Raw genomic sequence first — 21300 nt, 5'->3', positions numbered from 1 at the left:
TGCAAAAAGGCCATATTGTTGCACGACACATTATAGTTTGGTGAGTGCAACAAATATGCTTTTTGTACATGTTGCACACAACATTTTTTCTACGATCAAATTGAAATTCTTATTTAAATGTTTATTAAAAAGTTTTTACAGTAATTCACAGGATAATATTACCACTATTTTTTTCAATTCATTTCAATTTTAATATCGCAGTTTGAAAAATTCACTATGGTAATTGAATTGATGGATAAATTTAATTTTCAGTAGTCTTTTGAATTTTATTTTGATTTCTGCTCGTGGAGGTCTCGGGTTCTTGTTCTTTACTTAAAACTCTTTTCCGGAATATTGCTGCGAGGTGTCCAGCACTGGTACTTGGTTTATTTTCCTGGATTTGACAATTTTTTACAAAAATTTACAAATTCTTTCTCTTTAGTTAAAATCGTCATTAATAATGCCAAAGTGTTTTTTTGCGCCAGCGCAAATAATAGGTTATTTTTTGCACTAGTGTAAAAAATTTGACTTTTAAGTAGATAGTGTAAAAATACTTTTCGCACCGATCGCGATCGTAGAAAAAAAGTTTTTGTACTATTATTGTGGTTGATTTGTATAATATCAAATCGTTTACCTATCTACAGGGTGTCCCAGGCTGAGCATTAGACTGTCCCGTGCATTAGAAGTTTCTGGAGAACTACAATATCTAGATCGGAGATTTTTTGTACATCATTGTTTCACAACGAGATCTATCGATTAAAAATATTTTCAATATGGCGGCACTTCCGGAAATACCGGAAGTTGACAGCAACTTTGATATTAATACTCTATACCTAACGTTAACCATTTTTGAGGAAAACAAAATATTTTAAATTTTTGGACGAAAAAAAACCGCCTGTCAAAAATATGTGTATAGCCTATACGTCAAATTTAGTGATTACCACAGCCACTGTGACATAAAAGAAGATATGTGGCTAGCTATTTCAAAAATTAAATTGTTCAAATGTCATAATAGAATAATGGCGGTATATAGCTGTCATGGAATTGGACAAGCCATTAAAAATTATCATAAATAATTTTTTTCAAATGGAGAAACCCACTTTTTTTATTTCACTAGTAAAAAGGCTTTTCAATTCGTTACTTTTTGACTATACATGTTCCTATACCTAAATCGTTTTTAAATTATTTCAGATTTAGTTTGAAAACGTATATTTTTTTTATATTTTATATCTAACTTTCTTTGACATTAAGTGTCAAACAGTCAGACGATTTATTTCCATCTGCCAGAAACGAATCATTTGAGTTTCCTATATTATAAATACAGCCTGCCTTAAGAGTTTAAAAAGTGTATTTATAAAAATATATCTCGTATTTTTGCTCTTTAGTGATATCGTGATGTCTAATAATTGATATTACTCATAATATACCGTATGATCGAATTTTTAATCGCTCAATTCCATGACAGCTACCGCCATTATTATATGACATTTAAACAATTTAATTTTTGAAATAGATAGCCACATATGTCTACTCTTTATGTCACACTCGCTGTGGTAATCACTAAATTTGACGTTTAGGCTATACACATATTTCTAACAGGCGGTTTCTTTGCCCAAAAATGTTTTTTTTCTCAAAAAAGGTTAATGTTAGGGATAGAGTGTTTAATATTAATATTCCTAAAACTTTACAGTGAATTTAAGTATGTAATAAAAATATTTTTAATCGATAGATCTCGTCGTGAAACAATAATGTGCAAAAAATCTCCAATCTAGATATTGTAGTTCTCTAGAAACTTCTAATGCACGATCACCCTGGGACACCCTGTATATTATGTACTATTTTCGAAGATATATTGATTTCAAACAGAATAACACAAATCAGAGTTAAAACGACTTTGTACTATTTTTGCTTTTAATCTATTTAATATTTAATTGTATCGATTTTTTTTTCTTATACCATGTATATTGATTTTGAGACAAACCTAAACAAAACAACATGACCCGTATATTTTATTCATTAACTTCTATTAATAACAACAATTTTCTTATATTTTAGTCGTCAACAGAGTTGTAGCGATTCTCAGCTCTCCAAAGAACTAGAGCCTCTCCGAAATTATATGGGATCGATGAATCTAACGAGCGAATCGAAAAATTGGGAAGAATCATCTTCTGGAGATAACAAAGCTGATATAGGTAAAATTTAAAAACAGTAATAAATTGTTAGACGCAATTGACTATAACTAGAAGTAAATGTATATTAATTTCATAATAAATTGATAGGTTTTTATGTTGCAGATAGTCTAGAAGCTTCTAGAAGAGAGTCGATGGCTTCTAAATCTGTCACAGATTGGACTTGGAGCGATTCTAGGAGTCTGGACGAGAAGCTTTCGCCTAGTACTTGTAGCGTCAAGGTAAGAAAATTATTAATTGTGAATTTAGAATCGTTATTGTGATCGCTTTTAATTATTCGCTTTAACTGAAAGTTACAGCTGGATATATTTTTTAATTCCCATAAACGCAGTCAGCAAGGATTCATCTGCATCAAAGATTTTATTGGATTTTAACTTATTTCTAGTTTAACTACAGCTTATGTTTAGAACAGGGGCGTAGATAGGTGTATGCTATGGGGGTGGTACTATGATTAAGTCGCAAAAAAAATCACCGTCGGAATTTTTTTGTCGAATTAAAACGACGGCGATTTTTTTGTCTTCAAAAAGATAAAAACATAACACAAAAATTAAAATATAGATTTGTAAATAACATAAAAAAAATGAAACAACGACGTTTATTAGTTAATTTTCTATAAACTATAAATAAAAAAATCTAAACTATCAAAAAAAACTCTAAGAACTATAAATAAAACTACAAAACAAAATCAAGTTTTCTAGTACGCTGTTTGGAAAACCTATCAATAACAGCATCAACATTTATTTCAATATCTTTATGGATATTGATTAGAGTTAACCCCACTAATCTGTCCTGGCCAATAAGAACACTTTGTGTGCTTTTAATTAGGTCGAACATATTATAAACGATAAATCAACATAATTAAAAGCATAAAAGTGTTCTTATGTCGGATTTTAATTAAAAAAATCCTTTCATAGTCAATGACTATTTCTATTCTCGTATCTCGTCAAGCGTCAGGGGGGGGGGGGGTACTGTCCCCCAGTACCCCCCCCCCTTATCTACGCCCTTGGTTTAGAACCAGCTGGTTATATTCGCTTGTTGTTGAAGTGGCTAACAAATCTCTAGAAAGGTCTAGAAATTCCACAGGGCAGAAGACGGACGAAAGAGTTCATTGTAGAACATTTGTCAAAATTTATGGAAGACCTGATAAGCATTAGCGTAATTAGCGTTTAATACTGGGGGGGGGAGCTGGGGGGGGAGCTGGGGTTGAGCCCAGGGGGGACCTAGGTCTTTCATTCTTTAAAAAATGAAGAATAATATTAAAAATACATTTATTGAATAAAACGTTTACAGGAATTTCTCTATCAATAAATTTCATAGACTTGGTAATCAAACCGTGTTCCTGTAGATTACTTAAATACCTACAAATTTTCTAAAAAAATAAAAATAAAATAAAAATTAACACATTTTGTGAACACCAAAAAATAATTTTAACTAAACAAAACTAGAAAACGCGATTTTTAATACATCACAAGCAAATAAAAATTAATATGTAGCCAAGAGTCGTAATTCAAGATTTCTCTGGGGGGCGCCCAGCAGTACCGGGGGTGCCCGGCATCTCCGGGCACCGCTGCAGTTACGCCAATGCTGATAAATAAAGACAGAAAGGCTGTCAAAATAGGCTAATAAGTGAGGATAAAAATAGGGTATTACCTCCGAATTCTTGACACCCGCACCGATTGACGTGAACTTTTAACCGTGAATAGATGGTAAAAACAAAAGTCACATAGTAGCGATGTGTGCTTTTACCCTTGGGGCGAGTGCTACCCCTTCTCGGGGGGTGGAAAATAAATCACCCATTTTAATTGCAAAAATCAATAAAGGGATCATTTCTAAGCAAAAAAATGTTCTATAACATTTTTTCAGAAAATTAATATTTTCCCAGTTATTTAGGATTGAAAATGTTGATTTTTCATCTAAAAACTGCATATTTTTTTTAAAAATAACGCGAAAACCTTGCGTTTTATCGCAAAATTAATATATAAATCAAAAATAAAGCTTTTGGAATAACGAACCAACGTTTTTTGCTAATTACCGTAGGTGTAATAATAGCCGAGTTATCACTCTGTAAAGGTGATTTTTTTTATTTTTCGAACACTAAATTGCAACCTTTTATCGTAAAATAATGGCAAAAGAACACATTTTTCGAAGAAAATCAATAAAACCGTTTTTAAAGTGGTTGAAAAGACCTTTTAAATGCTTTTTTAAAAAATTTCGTGGCTGAAAAACCCTGAGTTATGATAAAAATAAAATGATCACAACCTCGGTCACAACTTTATTTTTTCGGAAAAAAATTAACAAGAAAATCTATGATTAAAATCATAAAACCAATAAAAACTATCAGTTTGTAGGAAATTACACGAGCTACAAATTAACCTCTATTGTTCAACCAGAGAAGAACAAACGTAGAGAAGCGACAAAACGAATCCCGCCTAAAAATTTGGAGTGCAAATTGCGTTGCCATTGTTAATGATAAGTCCTGAAATCTTACTAATTTTTTATTTGTGTAAATAATCTTTTTTTGAATTAATTAATCTATATTTTATTCTTACCTTATAATAGTACTCCCAAGCAGCATTTGGACGTCGGGACAACGTTGTGTCACGCGACCAAACGTCGGGGCGCAACGTCGACACAACCTCGTGCCAACCCTAGTCTGCACTAGTTTGGAGAATAATTTTTGGGTCGAAACGACGTTGGATACCGACGTTGGCTAGAAGCCTAATTTAGTACAAACTGCAACGTTGTTTAAAATCCTAATTCACAGAAATACAAAACTAATATGGTTTCTAAGTCGCGTTTTATCCTAAATTGGGATAATTATAGTAAAAATATTATTTTTATGATTTAGTTAGAGATATATGTCAGATGGCAGTGAAGGAAAATAAAACAAAAGTATTTAAGTGTGGAGGATGTTTGAAGATCATAATTATTGAAACACTTTAACCGACTCTGTAACTCGTTACCCAAGGGAAAAAGTTAAACGCAAACAACTTTGTTAATAAATGTATTGTTTCTACTTTGAAAAATACTAATGGGCCTTAAAATTAAAGAAGTTTTAAAAAAAAATTTGAAGTTTTTTTTAGTAAAATGAGAATAATTTATTCGCAGTCGAAAAAATTGTTTCCGCGTGTTTTTTAGGGTCAAATATTTCAAGTTAATGTATTCAAAAAGCAGGAATTGCTATTTTAGGAAAATGGATGATGAAACATTTTCTTATTTAACAACATGGCGGCTTTCACTTTGTTGTTTTGGAGATTAAGATGGAGTAGTTCGAGTAGTCGCATACTGGACTAATAAAGTCGCAGTTCGGCCTTAACAGGTAGTATATTAGTCGCAAGATTGCCTAATTTAGTCATCTTAGAGTCTAGCTTGTGCCGCCCTCTATAATCTAAATAAACGAGGGAGTGGATAAACATCGGTAATATATGTCGATGTATATTTAAATTTAGTTTTATATGTACCTTTCTTATGTCCCATTTTAATTAAGTTTTTTTATAAAAAACAAAAACAGCACTGAACTGTCTGACTGAACAGAACAATGAAGTGAAAATTTAAGATTTAAGGTTATGGTTCAATACAGTTGCAAAAAGGTAGTGACTCGACGTCCTACCAACGTAAGAATAAGGAAATCTAAACAACGTTGGAATTAGTAAAACAGACGGCGTTTGCATAACGTTGGAATAGGTCCTGAAACTGACGTCGGAAAACTCTATGTTGTCCAACGTTGTAACTACGTTGTCCGAATCACCTAAAGATCACTTAAGCAAAAAAGGTTACAAGACAACGTTCATTCGACGTCGCAGAAACTTCTACTTTGCTGTAGTACTAGTCCAACGTCGGCACAACGTTATAAAAACGTTTAAATTTATTTTAATACTCAAGGTAGGGAGCTAAGTATTTTTTGTAACTAATCCAACGTTGTGTTTAGTAAACATGTGGTCGCAAGTCGTGAAAATGCTACTTGGGCTTAAAGAAAGAAACTAACTTTCAGGACTAAATATTATTAAAACTTAAAATAGATGCAGGTTTTTAGCGTTTCATTACTAAAAACTGCCTTTTGCAAAATTAATAAATTGCCCCCTTGTGAAAAGGGGGTTTAAATTAAAAGCGAAATGGATAAATGAATTAGAAAAAATATTTACTTAATTCTAATTTTGAGAATATTAGTGCTGGGCCATCAATTTCACAAAAACTGTATAGTCTAATGAACAAAGAACATTTGGAACACGCATGTCCTCAATTTCCAAAAGACTGTGCTCTAAAACTCTTTATCAGGCTGAAAATATTCTATACTATAAAATATACGAATGGGGACCTCAAAATAAAACAAAAAGATAAGAAAACTATTAGAAAATTAAATATTTTATCGCATATATTATAATTTAATAGCGGCGCTAATTTGAGTTATGTTATCTTTAAATGTAGTATGGATTTTATGTAAAATATGATTTTTTAATATATAGAGTGAGTCTTAAGTAAGTGCAAATATTTTCAGGGCTGGTAGACCTCGATAAATGAAGCATATTTTCTCTTTACCGTTTTTCAAACAAGTCCAGAATAGCCGAGATACTTTGAAAATTAAAAAAAAAACAATTTTGGTTACATTTTTAGAACCGCTGAATCTTTTCTGGGTTTTCTTTCTTGTAAATTTAATCTACCACCTCTGTTCTCATATTATAAAGATATTATGTTTTTTAATCATCTGCTGATGCACTGATGTAAAGTGTTTTAGTGTATTGTGGTGAATTAGTGTTTTATTTTGCTGTTTTAATACCCCAGTTCCAACCCTCAACTGTAATCATGTTATTTACTTTTTAGTTTGGTTTAACGCTTGTGATAACAGCTGATAAATATTCGAATTTTTCTTAAAATTGTTTTACTTAAAAACACACTTTCAAATATTAATTTCGAAACAAACAATATTATCAGATACGATTTGAATATGTCTCTCTAAAAGGAATATGTTTGAAAGAAAATGGTTAGAACGCGGTAAATCCACAAATCGCGGAAAATCGTTAAATCTTAAAAAATAATTACTATTCAATATGATTCCTAAATATTTCTAATATACTTTTTACTGAACACATGTTTTTTCAGTTGTGTGTTCACAACTTTTCTTATTTTTTTTTCCTTCATTGAATTTCTCTCAGTGTAGCTATAAACATAAACTACTATAAACATGCTATCTGTCACGTACGCCAATTTGAAGGTCACAAAACTTGGTCCCCCGTACTTCAATAGTGCCGACGTTTTTTGTCGCTTCTCTACGTTTGTTCTTCTCTGGTTCAACAGTCTTGAATGGAACTCTTTATTTTTACGATATTTTTGGTTTTAAGGGATCAAAGAAGGTAAAAAAACGTAATCTACAAAATAAAAAGATCTGCAGAAAAATTAAAAGAGAGCAAAAATATTAAAAAAAGACCTTCAATTTTACCCTGTTGCATTTTTTACGTATCTTGCTTAGTTTTTGAGATATGTTAAAAAATTTAAAATTTTTAAAAAATAAAAAATATTTTTTTTTTCATTATTTTCGACTTTTCTCCAAATTTAGGCATTCTAAACCGCTAGAACTTGCAGAGCCCATTGTTAGTACCTAAATATAGCCATCTGTACAGGTATTACGCTTAGTTTTAATTTTTATGATTTTAGTCAGATTTTGTTCCGAAAAAATGAGATGACCATTTTATTTTTTGTCATAACTCCGCGAGTTTTTAAGCTACGAACTTTTTTAAAAAAGCATTTAAAATGACTTTTCTAGCGCTTTAAAAACGGTCATATTCATTTTCTTCGTAAAATGTGTTCTTTTGCCATTATTTTACGGTAAAAGGTTGCAATTTAGTGTTCAAAAAATAAAAAAATCATCTGTAAAGAGTGATAACTCGGCTATTATTACACCTACGGTAATCAACAAAAAAATGAGTCGTTTAGTTCCAAAAGCTCCATTTTTGATTTATATGAGTTTTGCAATAAAACGCAAGGTTTTCGAGTTATTTATAAAGAATGGAAGAAAAATATGCAGTTTTTTGATGAAAAATCAACATTTTCAATCCTAAATAACTAGGAAAATATTAATTTTCTGAAAAAATGTTATAGAGCATTTTTTGCTTATAATTCATCCCTTTATCGATTTTTGCAATTAGAATAGGTAATTTATTTTTCACCCCCGAGAAGGGGTGGACTTCCTCATTTCATCCCCAGGGTAAAAGCACACATCGCTACCATGTAACTTTTGTTTCTTACATATATCTCTATTCACTGTTAAAATTTCACGTCAATCTGTTCAGGTGTTCAGAATTCGGACCCTAAAACCCTCGCTTACTGGCCTAAAGCTGTAGTGGATCTATAGTATAATAGATCTAAGGCGATTAGAATGAATTTTAGAATGAGTGGGAGGGGGGTTAATCACTTCGACCTTACAGATCCATTGTGTCCCCCTTTCTTGAATCATAACTCATCATACAGTCCCAGGGCTTTGACAAAAGCCAGTATCTGGGACGGTTTTATAGAGGGTAGTTCTCCATCTCCAATATCAGTCGTACCAAAATTCATGGCACGAATGGTTGTCGTCTCGGCGCACTCAGTGATGAGGTGTACTGGTGTTTCACCATCTTCCCCACAGAATCTGCATTCGCCGTTTCTTCTTAGTTTCAATCTACTGAGGTGTTCATTGAGGAGACAGTGTCCTGTTAAAACCCCGTGACAATCCGAAGATTGTTCTTACTCAGACCCAGGAAGATCTGTGATTTTTCTGATCATAAGCCCTCAGAAACTTCTTCGAGTGTCTTAGACCATTGCAAGATTTCCATTCCAGGTTGCGGATGGAATCTTCCAAGTTCTTGAGTTCCGCCTTGAGTTGGTTACCACTGGAAAGCAGAACGGTTCTGGTCCAGTTAGTGGAGTGTTCGCTCCTTTCCTAGCTAGATTATTTGCTTTTTCATTGCCTTCTATCCCTTGGTGAGCAGGCACCCAGTGTAGGAGGACTTTGTTTTCTTTGCCTAATTTATTCAGCTTCTCTATGCATTCTTTGACCAATTTCAAATCGATTGATACTGAGTTGATCGCCTTTAACGCTGCTTGACTATCAGATAAGATGGCTATTTCTTGTTTCCGATAGTTCCTATCTAAGATAAGTTGTACGCATCTCTCGATAGCGTAGATTTCTGCCTGTAGGATACTAGGGTAAGTGCCCATTGGTTCGGAGTAATTAGCTCTCGGCGCAAACACTCCGATCCCTGTTCCCGTATTGGTTTTGGAAGCATCAGTATACCAAGTTATGGTATGGTCTTTTAACTGCTGGGCAAGCGTTTCGCTCTTCCAATCCTTCTTATTGCTCAATACTACATTGACATGTTTGTCAAAGTTGTACGTTCTTGGCATATCGTCCACTGGGAGTTGCAGGAGTGGTATTTCCTTTTTGAGGGTGTTCCAAGCCCCTGATCTGACAATTCTCCCAGTACTAATTCCGTTAGTGACCATTCTAATCATTGTCGCATTGGCATATCTACCAATGACAATGTGCAGTGGTGTTAGATCTAGAATGACCTCCATTGCTGCTGTTGGACAGGTTTTCATGGCTCCTGTGATGCAAACACATGCTAGTCTCTGGACTTTGCATAGGTTTAGCCTTGCCGTCCGTTGCTCTAGTTTTGTGTACCAGGCAACTACTCCATAAGTAATCATGGGTCTTACTATCATGGTATACATCCAGCGCAAAATGTTAGGGGAGCAGCCCCATCTATTTCCGGCCAGTCTTCTGCATATCATGAGAGCCTTTATGGCTTTGCTGGTAGTGTTCTTAATATGCCTGTTCCACAGGAGTTTCCTGTCCAGGGTTATTCCCAGGTATTTAACTTCCTGTGTTGGCAGTATTTCCTTTCCACCTAGTTGGATTCTTTTCAAGTTTTTCAGACTTCGCCTTCTGGTGAATGGCACTATCGCGGTTTTGTCTGAGTTGATACTCAGCCCGACAGTCCTACACCATCTCTCAGTGATACGGAATCCTCTTTGGATAATATCACACAAGGTGCCTTCATGTTTCCCCCGAGCGATCATGACTATGTCATCTGCATACCCAATGCAGTGTATTCCCGCTAGAGTTAATTCATCTAGTAGTTCATCCACCACCAAGCTCCACAGCAAAGGGGAGGTTACTCCACCTTGTGGAGTTCCTTGCGTTGTTTTAACAGCTACAGTTTTGGTGCCCATCTGAGCCTCTGCTGTTCGTGTTGACAGCATTTCCCAAAACTAAGGCGATACAGATATATAATACAGGTCTATCGACGCTTCCTTGAATTATAACTCATCATACAGTCTCAGGGCTTTGACCAAAGCCAGCTGAAGCTAGTATCTGAGACGGTTTTATAGAGGTTAGTTCTCTATCTTCAAAAACAGTTGTAAAAGAAAGTAAAAAAAAAGTTTATAGCACGACTGATTATTGTCATCTCGGCTCACGTAGTGATGAGGTGTTCTATTTTTCCAGTGTCTCTTGTTTCTTAGCTTCAATCTAGTGTGGTGTTCATTGAGAAGATAGTGTCCCGTTAAGAACCCCCGTGACAATCCAAATATTGTTCTTTCTTAAATCTAGGAAAATCTTTGATTTTTGTCTTGTCTGAGAAATTTCATCGAATGTCTTAGACCGTTGAAGGATTCTCATTCCAGGTTACTGAAGGAGTCTTCCAGGTTCTTCAAATAAGGTTTATAACCTATTTGATTTACATTTTTTGGAAGTTATAGTATATTTTACAGTAATATAAACTTTTTCTCATAATTTTTTTTCAGAGCTCTGGAGGCACGAGTGATTCTAAACAAATGGTTGATACCTCAATGGGAATCATCGAGTTATCATTGAATTATGACCAACTCTCAAGTATTCTCCATTGTACGGTGTATAGGGCAAAGAACCTTATACCCATGGATATAGGAGGCTTGTCAGACCCTTTTTGTAAACTGAATATCTTACCCAACGCCAAAGTATCAACGAGACTGAGAACCAAAACTGTCCATAAAACACGGTGAGTAAAATTTATACAGGATTGGCAAGAGAGAGTCTTGGATCAGGATTTACATGTTTACACGGAAAAAATAAATTATAATAAACTCCACAATTGTAAAATAGTAAGCACTGCTGGATTCTGCGTCTAAAATGGTTCTAGGCATTACGTTGTTTTAACTGCGTTTCTATCAATTTATAGATGTTCAAAATAGTTAAATCTGCTTGATTTTATACGAAAATAGCGAACAAGTGTGGTAGTACAGAGAATATTTAGATTGCACTCGTTGAAATTTAAATGAAAATAATTATTACAAATTGTAGCACTAAGTACTAACTCTATTTTTTTGACACAATTTGCTGTTACTAGGCACTGTCGTAAACGTAAACTGAGTTGAGGAAGAATATTAACTTAGTTAATACAACAATTGTGTGTGTGTGTGTGTGGCATAAGTACTAAGTGTTTGTGATTGCCAACAGTGTTTGTGACAGTATTGCCAACTAGTTCAAGTTGTCGTTCGTGTATTGCGCTTTATTAAATAAATAACGAATCTGATAATTACAAATAATTGCAGCTAATACGTACACAACTAATTAAAATATTTATAATGAATAGATTTTGAGCGGTATATTCAAACAGAATCAATATCTAAACCTGATTTTAGTAAATTCTACATGGAAATTTATAATATGTTTCAATGCACCTTTTCAAAAGTAAATAACGTTAAATTTTCGTTCTGTTTTTTGTAGTAATCCAGAATTCAACGAAAATCTCACGTTCTATGACATAACGGAGGACGACCTAGCGAAAAAATCGTTACATGTTCTGGTGGTTGATGATGACAAATACGGACACGATTACATGGGAGAAGTCAGAATAAAGTTGGCCAAGTTACGTGTCCAGAACACAATATACGTTAGTACTTTTATGATTTACAGTGGAGTATTAAATATATTTATTTCTTACTGAATTATTATAGGCTTATACCGTCTTGGTTACGCTAACCATAGAGTCAAAACACTCTTGGGGGCATTATTAAGTTCTAACTTTTATAGGTAACAACCATGAAATACAATAGAGAGATTTTGAATAATAATAAAAATTAAAAATGGACACTCATCTAACTACTCTAATATTAATTATTTACATCATTAATGTCACATATAATAAATATACAAAAGAGTAGTTTCATCGATATCTCCTGCTACAATATTTTTCTGTCCTACCCACTAAAGGCATTCTTTATATTCCTTTTAGTAAATGTATTCACTTTCGTGCTTCTTAATATAGAGGACTTTATTTCAGATTTTTTTTAATATTCCCTCCATTTTAATGGAAACGTACTCGAAAGTGTGCCGAATTCGTGCAAAAGGCGTTTTTATTTGTCAAAAAACTGAACTCGATTGACAACATCCCTCAATTTCCAAACAGGTCATTTAATGTAATAGTAACAATAGATACTAACCTGGTAACAAATAAAGTTTCTACCAGTATAACATATGCAATATTTGTTTCGTTTAAAACTGGCAAAATGTACTAAATTCAGTTTATAACGCAAACAAGGCAAGGAACTCTACAAAGTGGAGTGACCTCCCTCCTATTGTGAAGCTTGGTAGTGGATGAACTACTAGAAGAATTAACTCTAGCGAGAATATACTGCATATAGGGTATGCAGATGACATAGTCATGATTGGACGGGGGAAACTTGAAGGCGCCCTGTGTGATATTATCCAAAGAGGACTCCGCATCACTGAGAGATGGTGCAGGACTGTCGGGCTGAGCATCAACTCAGATAAAACCGGTAGTAGCTTGGTTAGTTTACTTGAAAAGAATCCATCTAAATGGAAATAAAATACTGCCATCACAGGAAGTGAAATATCTAGGAATAACCCTGGACAGTAAACTTTTCTGGAACAGGCATATTAAGAACATTACCAGCAAAGCCACAAAGGCTCTCATGATATGCAGAAGACTGGCGGGAAATAGGTGATGCTGCGCCCCTAACATTTTACGTTGGATGTAGGTATACCATGATAGTAAGACCCATGATTATCTATGGATCAGTTGCTTGGTACACATAACTAGAGCAACGTACAGCAAGGCAAAACCTCTGCAAAGTAAAGAGGCTGGCATGTATCTGCATCACAGGTGCCATGAGAACCTGTCCAGCAGCAGCAAATAGAGGTCATTTTAGACCTAACACTACTGCACAAGGTCGTCGATAGTTATGCCAATGTGACAATGATTAGAATGGTCATTGTCGGAAACAGTACTGGGAGAATTTTCAGGTCAGGGGCTTCGAACACCCTCAAAAAGAATATTCCACTTCTCCAACTCCCAGTGGATGACATACCAAGAATTTACAACTTTGAGACAACAACTCACTGTAGTATTGAGTAATAAAAATAAAGTCCTCCTACTCTGGTGCCTGTTCACCAAGGGATAAAAGGCAATGGAAAAACAAATGATCTAGCTAGAAAAGGAGCGAACACTCCCCACTAACTGGACCAGAACCGTTATATTTTCCAAGCGGGAACCAACTGAAAGCGGAACTGAAGAATCTGGAAGACTCCATCCGTAACCTGGAATGGGCTAAGACATTCGAAAAAGTTCCTCAGAACTTAATACGGAGAGAAATCAAAGGTTTTTCTTGATTTAAGTAAAAACAATCTTCAGATTGTCACGGGGTTCGTTCCTAACAGGACACTGTCTCCTCAACGAACACCTCAGTAGGCTGAAGCTGAGAAACTACGGCGAATGCAGATTCTGTGGGGAAAATGGGGAAACACCAGAACCTTATCACTGAGTACGCCGAGACGACGACCGTTCGTGCCATGAAATTCGGTAAGGCTGCCGAGGATGGAGAGCTGGCTTCTGCAGAGCCGTCTCAGATACTGGCTTTTGTTAAAGCTCTGAGACTGTATGATGACTTATAATTCGTTATAACTCAAGAAAGGGGAACATACAATAGATCTGTAAAGTCGCGGTGATTAACTCCCCTCCTAAACAATCTACATTCTACTAAATTCAGTAAGAAATAAAATTATCTAAGTACCAGGGAATTATAAAGTGTTAACTTATAACCTCGGGCAATAATTATTGTCAGAAATGTTGCCATTGGTGATTAACACCTTTATCATTCTCTTGATATATAAATAACTATTTTGTTAGAGTGGTTTAATAAACAAGTATTTTATTATTGTTTATTAATTTTAGCTGACAGTTCCATTAGAAAACCTGCGTCCAGAACAGAAAGGGCCACTGCCAGCTCCCGAGCTTAACCAGTGGTTCGACTTCGATCTGTGGTCCAGAGGTCAAATCTTGCTTTCGTTGTGTTATTCTACTAAAAAGAGAGCTTTGTTAGTAACGGTCGTTAGATGCGCTAATCTCCTGCCAATGGATAACAACGGATTTTCAGATCCGTTTGTTAAACTGTGAGTATTCTCAGTATATAACAAAAATCAAAAAATACAAAAATGTATAAAAAATATATAAATAGACTCAAATTAAAAAAAGGCACATACATTTATAAAAAAACATAGTCAAAATCAAAATAAATAGAAACAAAACTGTTCAGAATATGGATAAACTACAAAAGTATATATGCACATAGCGGTTATATACAGGACATCCAATACTTGGCATACTCCAGAGCCTTGCTATTTCCCTCCGCCAGATCACTCTGATTGCATATGTTTGGAAGATTTGGGCATACAAGAAGATGCCTCATATTTTGTTCCTCTCCGAAATCGCAGGATACGGTTCCGTCAAGGTTCCACTGGTTCATGTTTGTCTTGCATCTGCCAACCTGAGTAGGCAAACGGTTCAGACTTCTCCACACCGGCCATGCCTGTTCAGCACCAAGTGGTAGGCTCTCTTTGGCCTTAGCGCAAATTTATTTAGAGTTGTTGTCGTTGCTGGTCACAACTCCAGTCTTGTTGCAGATGCCGTGCTGTTATCAAGTGACTGGACCGCAGAAAGAAAGCTTTTTGGGGATATCAATCTGGGTCCAGTGGCGTGTTTTCCGAAGAACGGGTGCCGGGTATCGGAGAGAGCTTGCTGTTTCTGTTTCATGCTGGAAACACGTCTCATGAGGTGGAGCTATCCCGCTGAGGAGGTGTAGTTGTTGGGTCGATGTGAGTTTTAGGCATCCGGTGATTAGACAGCACAATTGGTTCAGCATCGGGTCTATCTTTTTGGCATGGCAGGAGCGTTCCCACATTGGTGTGGCATATTCGGCAACCGAATAGCACAGTGCACGAGCAGTAGTGCTTAGTGTGTGTGGATTAGTCCCCCAGGTGGAGCTTATCAGCTTACCAAACAGGTTGTTCCTTGTAGATATTTTGGCCCCAGTCTTCTCGACATGATGTTTAAATGACAGTGTGCGGTCTAATGTGACATCGAAATAAGTTGGCCGTGGGCAAAATCTGAGTTGCTGGTCTTTCCAATTGACATTTATTGCTCTGTTAGTTTCCATATTATTTAGATGGAACAAGCCAGTGACAGTTTTCGAGGCGTTTGGTTTAATGCTATTATTTCTGTAATATTAGGTTAGCGCAGTTAGGTGTAATGTTAACTTATCTTCAATTTTATAGAAATCCTTATCTTGGTAAACTATTGCTAAATCATCTGTGCAAATGAAGCTGAAAAAATCTGGTTATGAATTTCTGGAAAAATATTCTAATATTGATTCTAATTTAAATATTATACTTATTACTGCTTTATTTCCTTGCTTTTAGATTATATTTTTGAGATGGTTATTGGCCTATTCTTTGTAAATTTTCATAGATTCCTGTGTAAATTTACAGATCTATCGTGATCCTTTTCTTACCTCCTCGTCCTTTTTAACATATTTACTATCTTAGAGACTGATCCTTCTATGTAGCTCATTGCCATGACTTATCATTGCCTAATACAAAGAACGCACATTTGCTGGACTATGACTCTGAGATATAATCGATACTAGCGATGGGAACTATCGAATGAATTAGACTATCGAATGGTTACTGAATGAATGATTTCAACTATCGAATGGTTTTATTCGAATAAAATCATTAATTCATTTGTATACTAAAGCATATGTGACAACCTCGCCGTACGACTAAATGGTTATCGTTGCGCCACGAATATCGAATGTTTTTGATAAATGAAATTTAGTATTCGTTTGATTTTTGTGTACGTCAGTGCATTATTAGTTCTTCCAAATTTTTATAACTTCGCCTTCTAAATACTATGCTATTTTTGCGTTTATTAAAATATTTAAAATACTAAAATAGTAGGTTTTTTTTAATTGACGATTGTGTGCGAAGTGGTCAAAATTTTTCCGAAAATTTGTGTGATTTTCCGTAGCCCGATCTTTCAATTATATAATTTTATATGGTATATTATAGTTAGGTTATAGATTGCATTTTTTTTAATGGGAAATTTTTAAGAGAGATGTGATGAACTTTAATTTTATAAATACACATTTGTATTTTAGATGTTTTAATAATATGAATTAGTTGAACTTAATAATCATATTTAAGTAATGTGGTTAAGTAAATGGTTATCGAACTCAAATTTTGGGGTGAGAACAATGTTTGTATTTTGTTTATGCTAATTCTCTTACATGTAGTTTTTTGCGAAGAAATATTTCATTTATTTTTTAAAGTAAATGCCAGCAAAAGTAAATATTATTTTTAAATAGTAATATAAAGTAATAAAAAGTAATATAAATAATTTTGATTTCTAATTTTTTATTTATATTTTCCTTCCATTACACTGCATGCTTAGAAAATTAATAAATTTTTGTATTTCATGATTTTAAAATTTGTTGTTAATATAACAAATTAGTTCTGTAATTATTATTATTAAATAAACCAACATTGCCATTTAGAGACTATATTATTTTTAAATAGGATCTAATATAAATACTTTTGACTTCTATTTGTTGTTTATATTTTGCTACTACTTAAAAAAAATGTTTATATTATTAAATGATTGTAAATTTTGTTGTTAATAGGTATAACAAATTATTACTGTTATTATTATTTATTAAACCAGTCTTTGCTTAAAAACATTAAAAATAATTTTCCTACATCCAAAATAAAAAGTATTATTGCAGTGTAACAACAGAATATTAATAAAAAAAATGCAAAACATATAGACATACTATCCCTAACTAACTAATGCTAAAGAATAATATTCTTTGCTAATACCAACTAATACGAATATATGGCAACAGCGCCCTTCATAATATATTTTCTGTGTAAATACTATACTAGCACCTCAATAAAAAAAATAATGTGTCCTTATCTTTATTTGACTCCGCAAAAAATCAAAGATGCCGGCTTCTTTTATAGCATTGCCACCGACCGCTGTCGGGTTTCTAGGAAAGAAACCTACGTCGCCGGACGACAACTAAAATCCAGTTTATATTATTAAAATCGATCCTGACGAATAAATGAATTTGTTAAATGAATGAATTTTATAAATGAATGGTTTTTGCTGCCGAATTACTAGAATACAATATTTCAAGGCAGATGACGCATCTATTCGATAATTTTTATTCGAATAGTTTTCGACGAATGTTTTCTTACTAGCTATCGAATTATTCGAATGAATTGCAACTATCGAATGTTTCGATAGTATTCATTCGATAGTTCCCACTACTAATCGATACCAAATAAACTTTTAGTTACGTCATCGAGGGCGCGAATATTAAATTCATTGTTGCCAGTAGGTAGCTCTGCTGTAAAAAATGTCAAGTTGCCACATTTATTTATTTATTTCCTGACGTTTGGGTACTTTATTTTAAGTAAGCAGTCGAAATTGTTCTCTTTAGATAGAGAACATAGAACCGCTTGTAGTGTGAAGTGTACAATAAAATGCCGAAGCAGCTTAACAGCCGTTGCAAAGAACGCATCGCAACCTTATTCAAATATTTTGGACGGAAAATATTTAATAATGATCCTTTATGCGCCTTAAGTGCCGTTAAGGAGGTGAGTTTTATTGATGTAAATAATAACTGTTTTTATATTTCAAATTAATTCATTTTTGTTTTCTAAAATATTTTGATTAAAAGAAAATATATAAAGACGGCAACGTTGTGCCGGTGAAGCTTAATCACGAGACTAGAAGTTTATTTCGTTTGATCTATAGAATATGTTCTATCGTTCTACCATATATCTTTGGTTGTTCCTGTTCGTAAAGGAGTTTTTCTTAAAATCCTTGTTCTCTGTTTAATCTAGACGCTAAATTATGACTTAGTTCTGAGATGATATGTTTTTAGTCAGCTGAAACCAGATCCATGTCATAGAAAACACAAGACTTCAGTAAAATGGAAGAATCTCAATCCAGTGTTCAACGAGGAATTTGCTTTCGAAACTAGACCTACCGAGTTGTATATGCAGAGCCTCTATATCACAGTTTTTGATAAAGATTATGGGAAGAGCAACGATTACTTGGGAGGCTTAATACTGGGAGGATCTGGATCAAAAGGTCAGTCATTTCTGCTTTTTTTATTGTGCATAGTTTGGATATCCATAGAATATATACTGACTCCTAAATACACACACCGGAAAAGTCTAGGGATATTACAATTTTATCCAGCCATCGTCAGTAATTTTATTATTTGCATTTCTGATATAATAAAATTAAAATAAACAAATAGTTTACAGGACGTATTGGAAATAAAAATGCGAAATTTACCGAATTTTTCAAATTTACCTTGATTTTTATTGAACTCAAAAAAATACACACATTTTTTTTTATTCTAAACTGTGAATTAAAAAAAAAGATAAAACCATTTTTACTTAATAAAGGATATGGCCTCCTCTACTGTTCATTACAGCCCTACATCGTCTCTCCATGCTCCTGATCAGGTTGTCGATCTCTTCTTGAGGTACAGCCTGCCACGCTGCATTCACGGCCCGAACCAGATCCCTACGAGTTTCATGAGGCATACCTATTCTCAAAATTCTTCTTTGGACCGCGTCCCATACGTGCTCGATGGAGTTGAGGTCAGGAGATTGTGCCGGCCAGGGTAAGATGTTTAATTGAAGAGCATTGATAAACACATTTACCACTCTGGCTGTATGAGGCCGTGCATTGTCATGCATGAGAATGAAGTTTCTCCCAAAATCATTGGCATATGGTAACACGACAGGCTCTAGAATTAAATCACGATATGTGGTTCCTGTTAGAAACCTTTCAAGAAAAACGAGATCGGTTTTTCGGCCTAACTGGACTCCTCCCCAGACCATAACTGTTCCACCTTGATAAGGGTGTACTTCTTGAACATGATCCAACCGAATAAGATTTCCCGGTTCTCTCCATACCCTAAGCCTTCTCGAATCCGGATGAATTCCAAAGCGTGACTCATCCGCGAAGAGAACATTGGCCCATTGTTCATTCGACCACTGAACATGGTTTTGAGCCCACAAATATCGTACCTCTCGATTTCCTCTCGTTAAGGGTTGAGCTCTCCAGGGGCGTCTGCTTCTTAAGTTGACCTCTCTTAATCTATTGCGAACAGTGTCAGGACTAACGGTTACATTATGTGTTTCCTGGAGAATTAAACTAAGCTCTGGTGCTGTAAGAGTCGGTCGGCGTCGACCATTTAATTGTAAAAAATTATCTTGCTGAGGGGTAGTAATGCGATGTCGCCCTGTGTGCCTTTCAGCAACATCACCACTTTCACGGTAGCGTGCACTTAATCGCGATATTACACTTTGCGTTGTATTTAATGCTCTAGCTACGTCGATTTGGTGCATTCTAGCTTCGAGCATACCCATGGCCCTTAGCATTGCGTCTCTGTTAAAATGTCTACGCTCCATAATGGCGTTTAATACTAAACAGAGTGTTTTGAATGAATTCTGGCCAATTATCATAAAAACATAGCCAGTACAGATTAAATTCGAACAATTGATGCTAGTGCTTTTTATACATTTGACAAAACATGCACAAACACTTCTGCAAATATCCCAAATTTAGAAATAACTAGTGTGACTACTTCGTTTCAATCGAAGTAGAAAGAATCGGCCTACAAATATGTGGTTGTTTATTCAAAACATTTATTTTTAACTTTAATAAAATGTTATCCCTAGATTTTTCCGGTGTGTGTAGTACCTCTTCAAAATTTTTCGATCTTTTTTAGGTCAGAGGCTGAAACATTGGCTGGATATGATCAGATATCCTGATCATCGACACGAACAGTGGCATAATTTAACAGAAGATCTGTTGGAGTAAAAGTGAAATCGGTGACGTCTTATAGGAATAGTTAATATTACACATTCTAAAGTTAAAATAAATGTATGGCTTTTTATATAAGAGATCATAGTCTAAGAGCTAGCAACGTTTTCGAGAAAGTATTTTAAGACGTCTGGCTCTTTGATATATCTTTTACTATGCTCTCTGGAACAGCATGCGGCCCGTCTGCGTTTACTACTGCGCATCGGAAGAAGATCCTATATTTTTTATTAATTTAGTCGTATAAATTCTAGTATTGAATATAAATCCAACATGTCTCCATGGTGCAGTGCCTAGAGTTTCCCACTACGAACCGAAAATTCAGAGTTCAAATCCGGGTCAGGTCAAAGACTTTTTTATTTTATTTTTGTTTATATTCTGATAGTAAAGTATTAAATAATTCTGGTAATAAAAAAAAACAAATATTTAATGCTTTACAATCTGAATATAAACGAAAATAAAAATAAAAAAGTCTTTGACCTGACCCGGATTTGAACTCTGAATCTTCGGTTCGTGGTCGGAAACTCTACGCACTGCGCTATGGGGACACGTTCGATTTATATTCAATACTAGAATTTAAAAGACTAATAAAAATATAGGATCTTCTTTCAATGTGCAGTAGGGAACGCAACGTTTGCCGGCAGCCAGACGGGCCGCATGCTGTTCTAGAGAGCAGAGTAAAAGATGTATCAAAGACCCAGACGTCTTAAAATACTTGTTTTCCCGACGTTGCCAGCTCTCGTACTATCAGGGGGTCAGAAACCAATAAGAAATCAAAATTTTTAGAATCTCTACAAGTAGTAATACTGCCAAAATATTTAAATTATAATAAATCAATCACAAAGTTATTATACCGTATGATCGAAAAAAAAACGGCGTCAGCGATGGCTATGAAATGAAGATCGCCGTCATTT

The 21300-nt window shown here is 34.6% G+C and overlaps 1 protein-coding gene across 2 annotated transcripts in view; it reads left to right on the top strand.

The window, feature by feature from the left end:
* The window catches only part of LOC115881573 (rabphilin-3A), a 92422-nt gene extending 71735 nt beyond the window's left edge, over positions 1-20687 (top strand). For both annotated transcript variants that reach the window (XM_030899116.1, XM_030899115.1), the window contains exons 7-13: positions 2035-2171; positions 2274-2389; positions 10947-11179; positions 11908-12073; positions 14375-14592; positions 18429-18637; positions 20295-20687. In XM_030899116.1, coding sequence (XP_030754976.1) covers positions 2035-2171; positions 2274-2389; positions 10947-11179; positions 11908-12073; positions 14375-14592; positions 18429-18637; positions 20295-20386 — 1171 coding nt within the window. In that variant the 3' untranslated portion in view covers positions 20387-20687. The remainder of the gene's footprint in view (positions 1-2034; positions 2172-2273; positions 2390-10946; positions 11180-11907; positions 12074-14374; positions 14593-18428; positions 18638-20294) is intronic.
* The last annotated feature ends 613 nt before the right edge of the window (positions 20688-21300 follow it).

The sequence above is a fragment of the Sitophilus oryzae genome, unplaced genomic scaffold (assembly GCF_002938485.1).
Source record: "Sitophilus oryzae breed Bouriz unplaced genomic scaffold, Soryzae_2.0 scaffold_172_pilon_pilon, whole genome shotgun sequence".
NCBI classification, from domain to species: domain Eukaryota; kingdom Metazoa; phylum Arthropoda; class Insecta; order Coleoptera; family Curculionidae; genus Sitophilus; species Sitophilus oryzae.
This window is presented reverse-complemented; position numbering and strand designations above follow the sequence as displayed.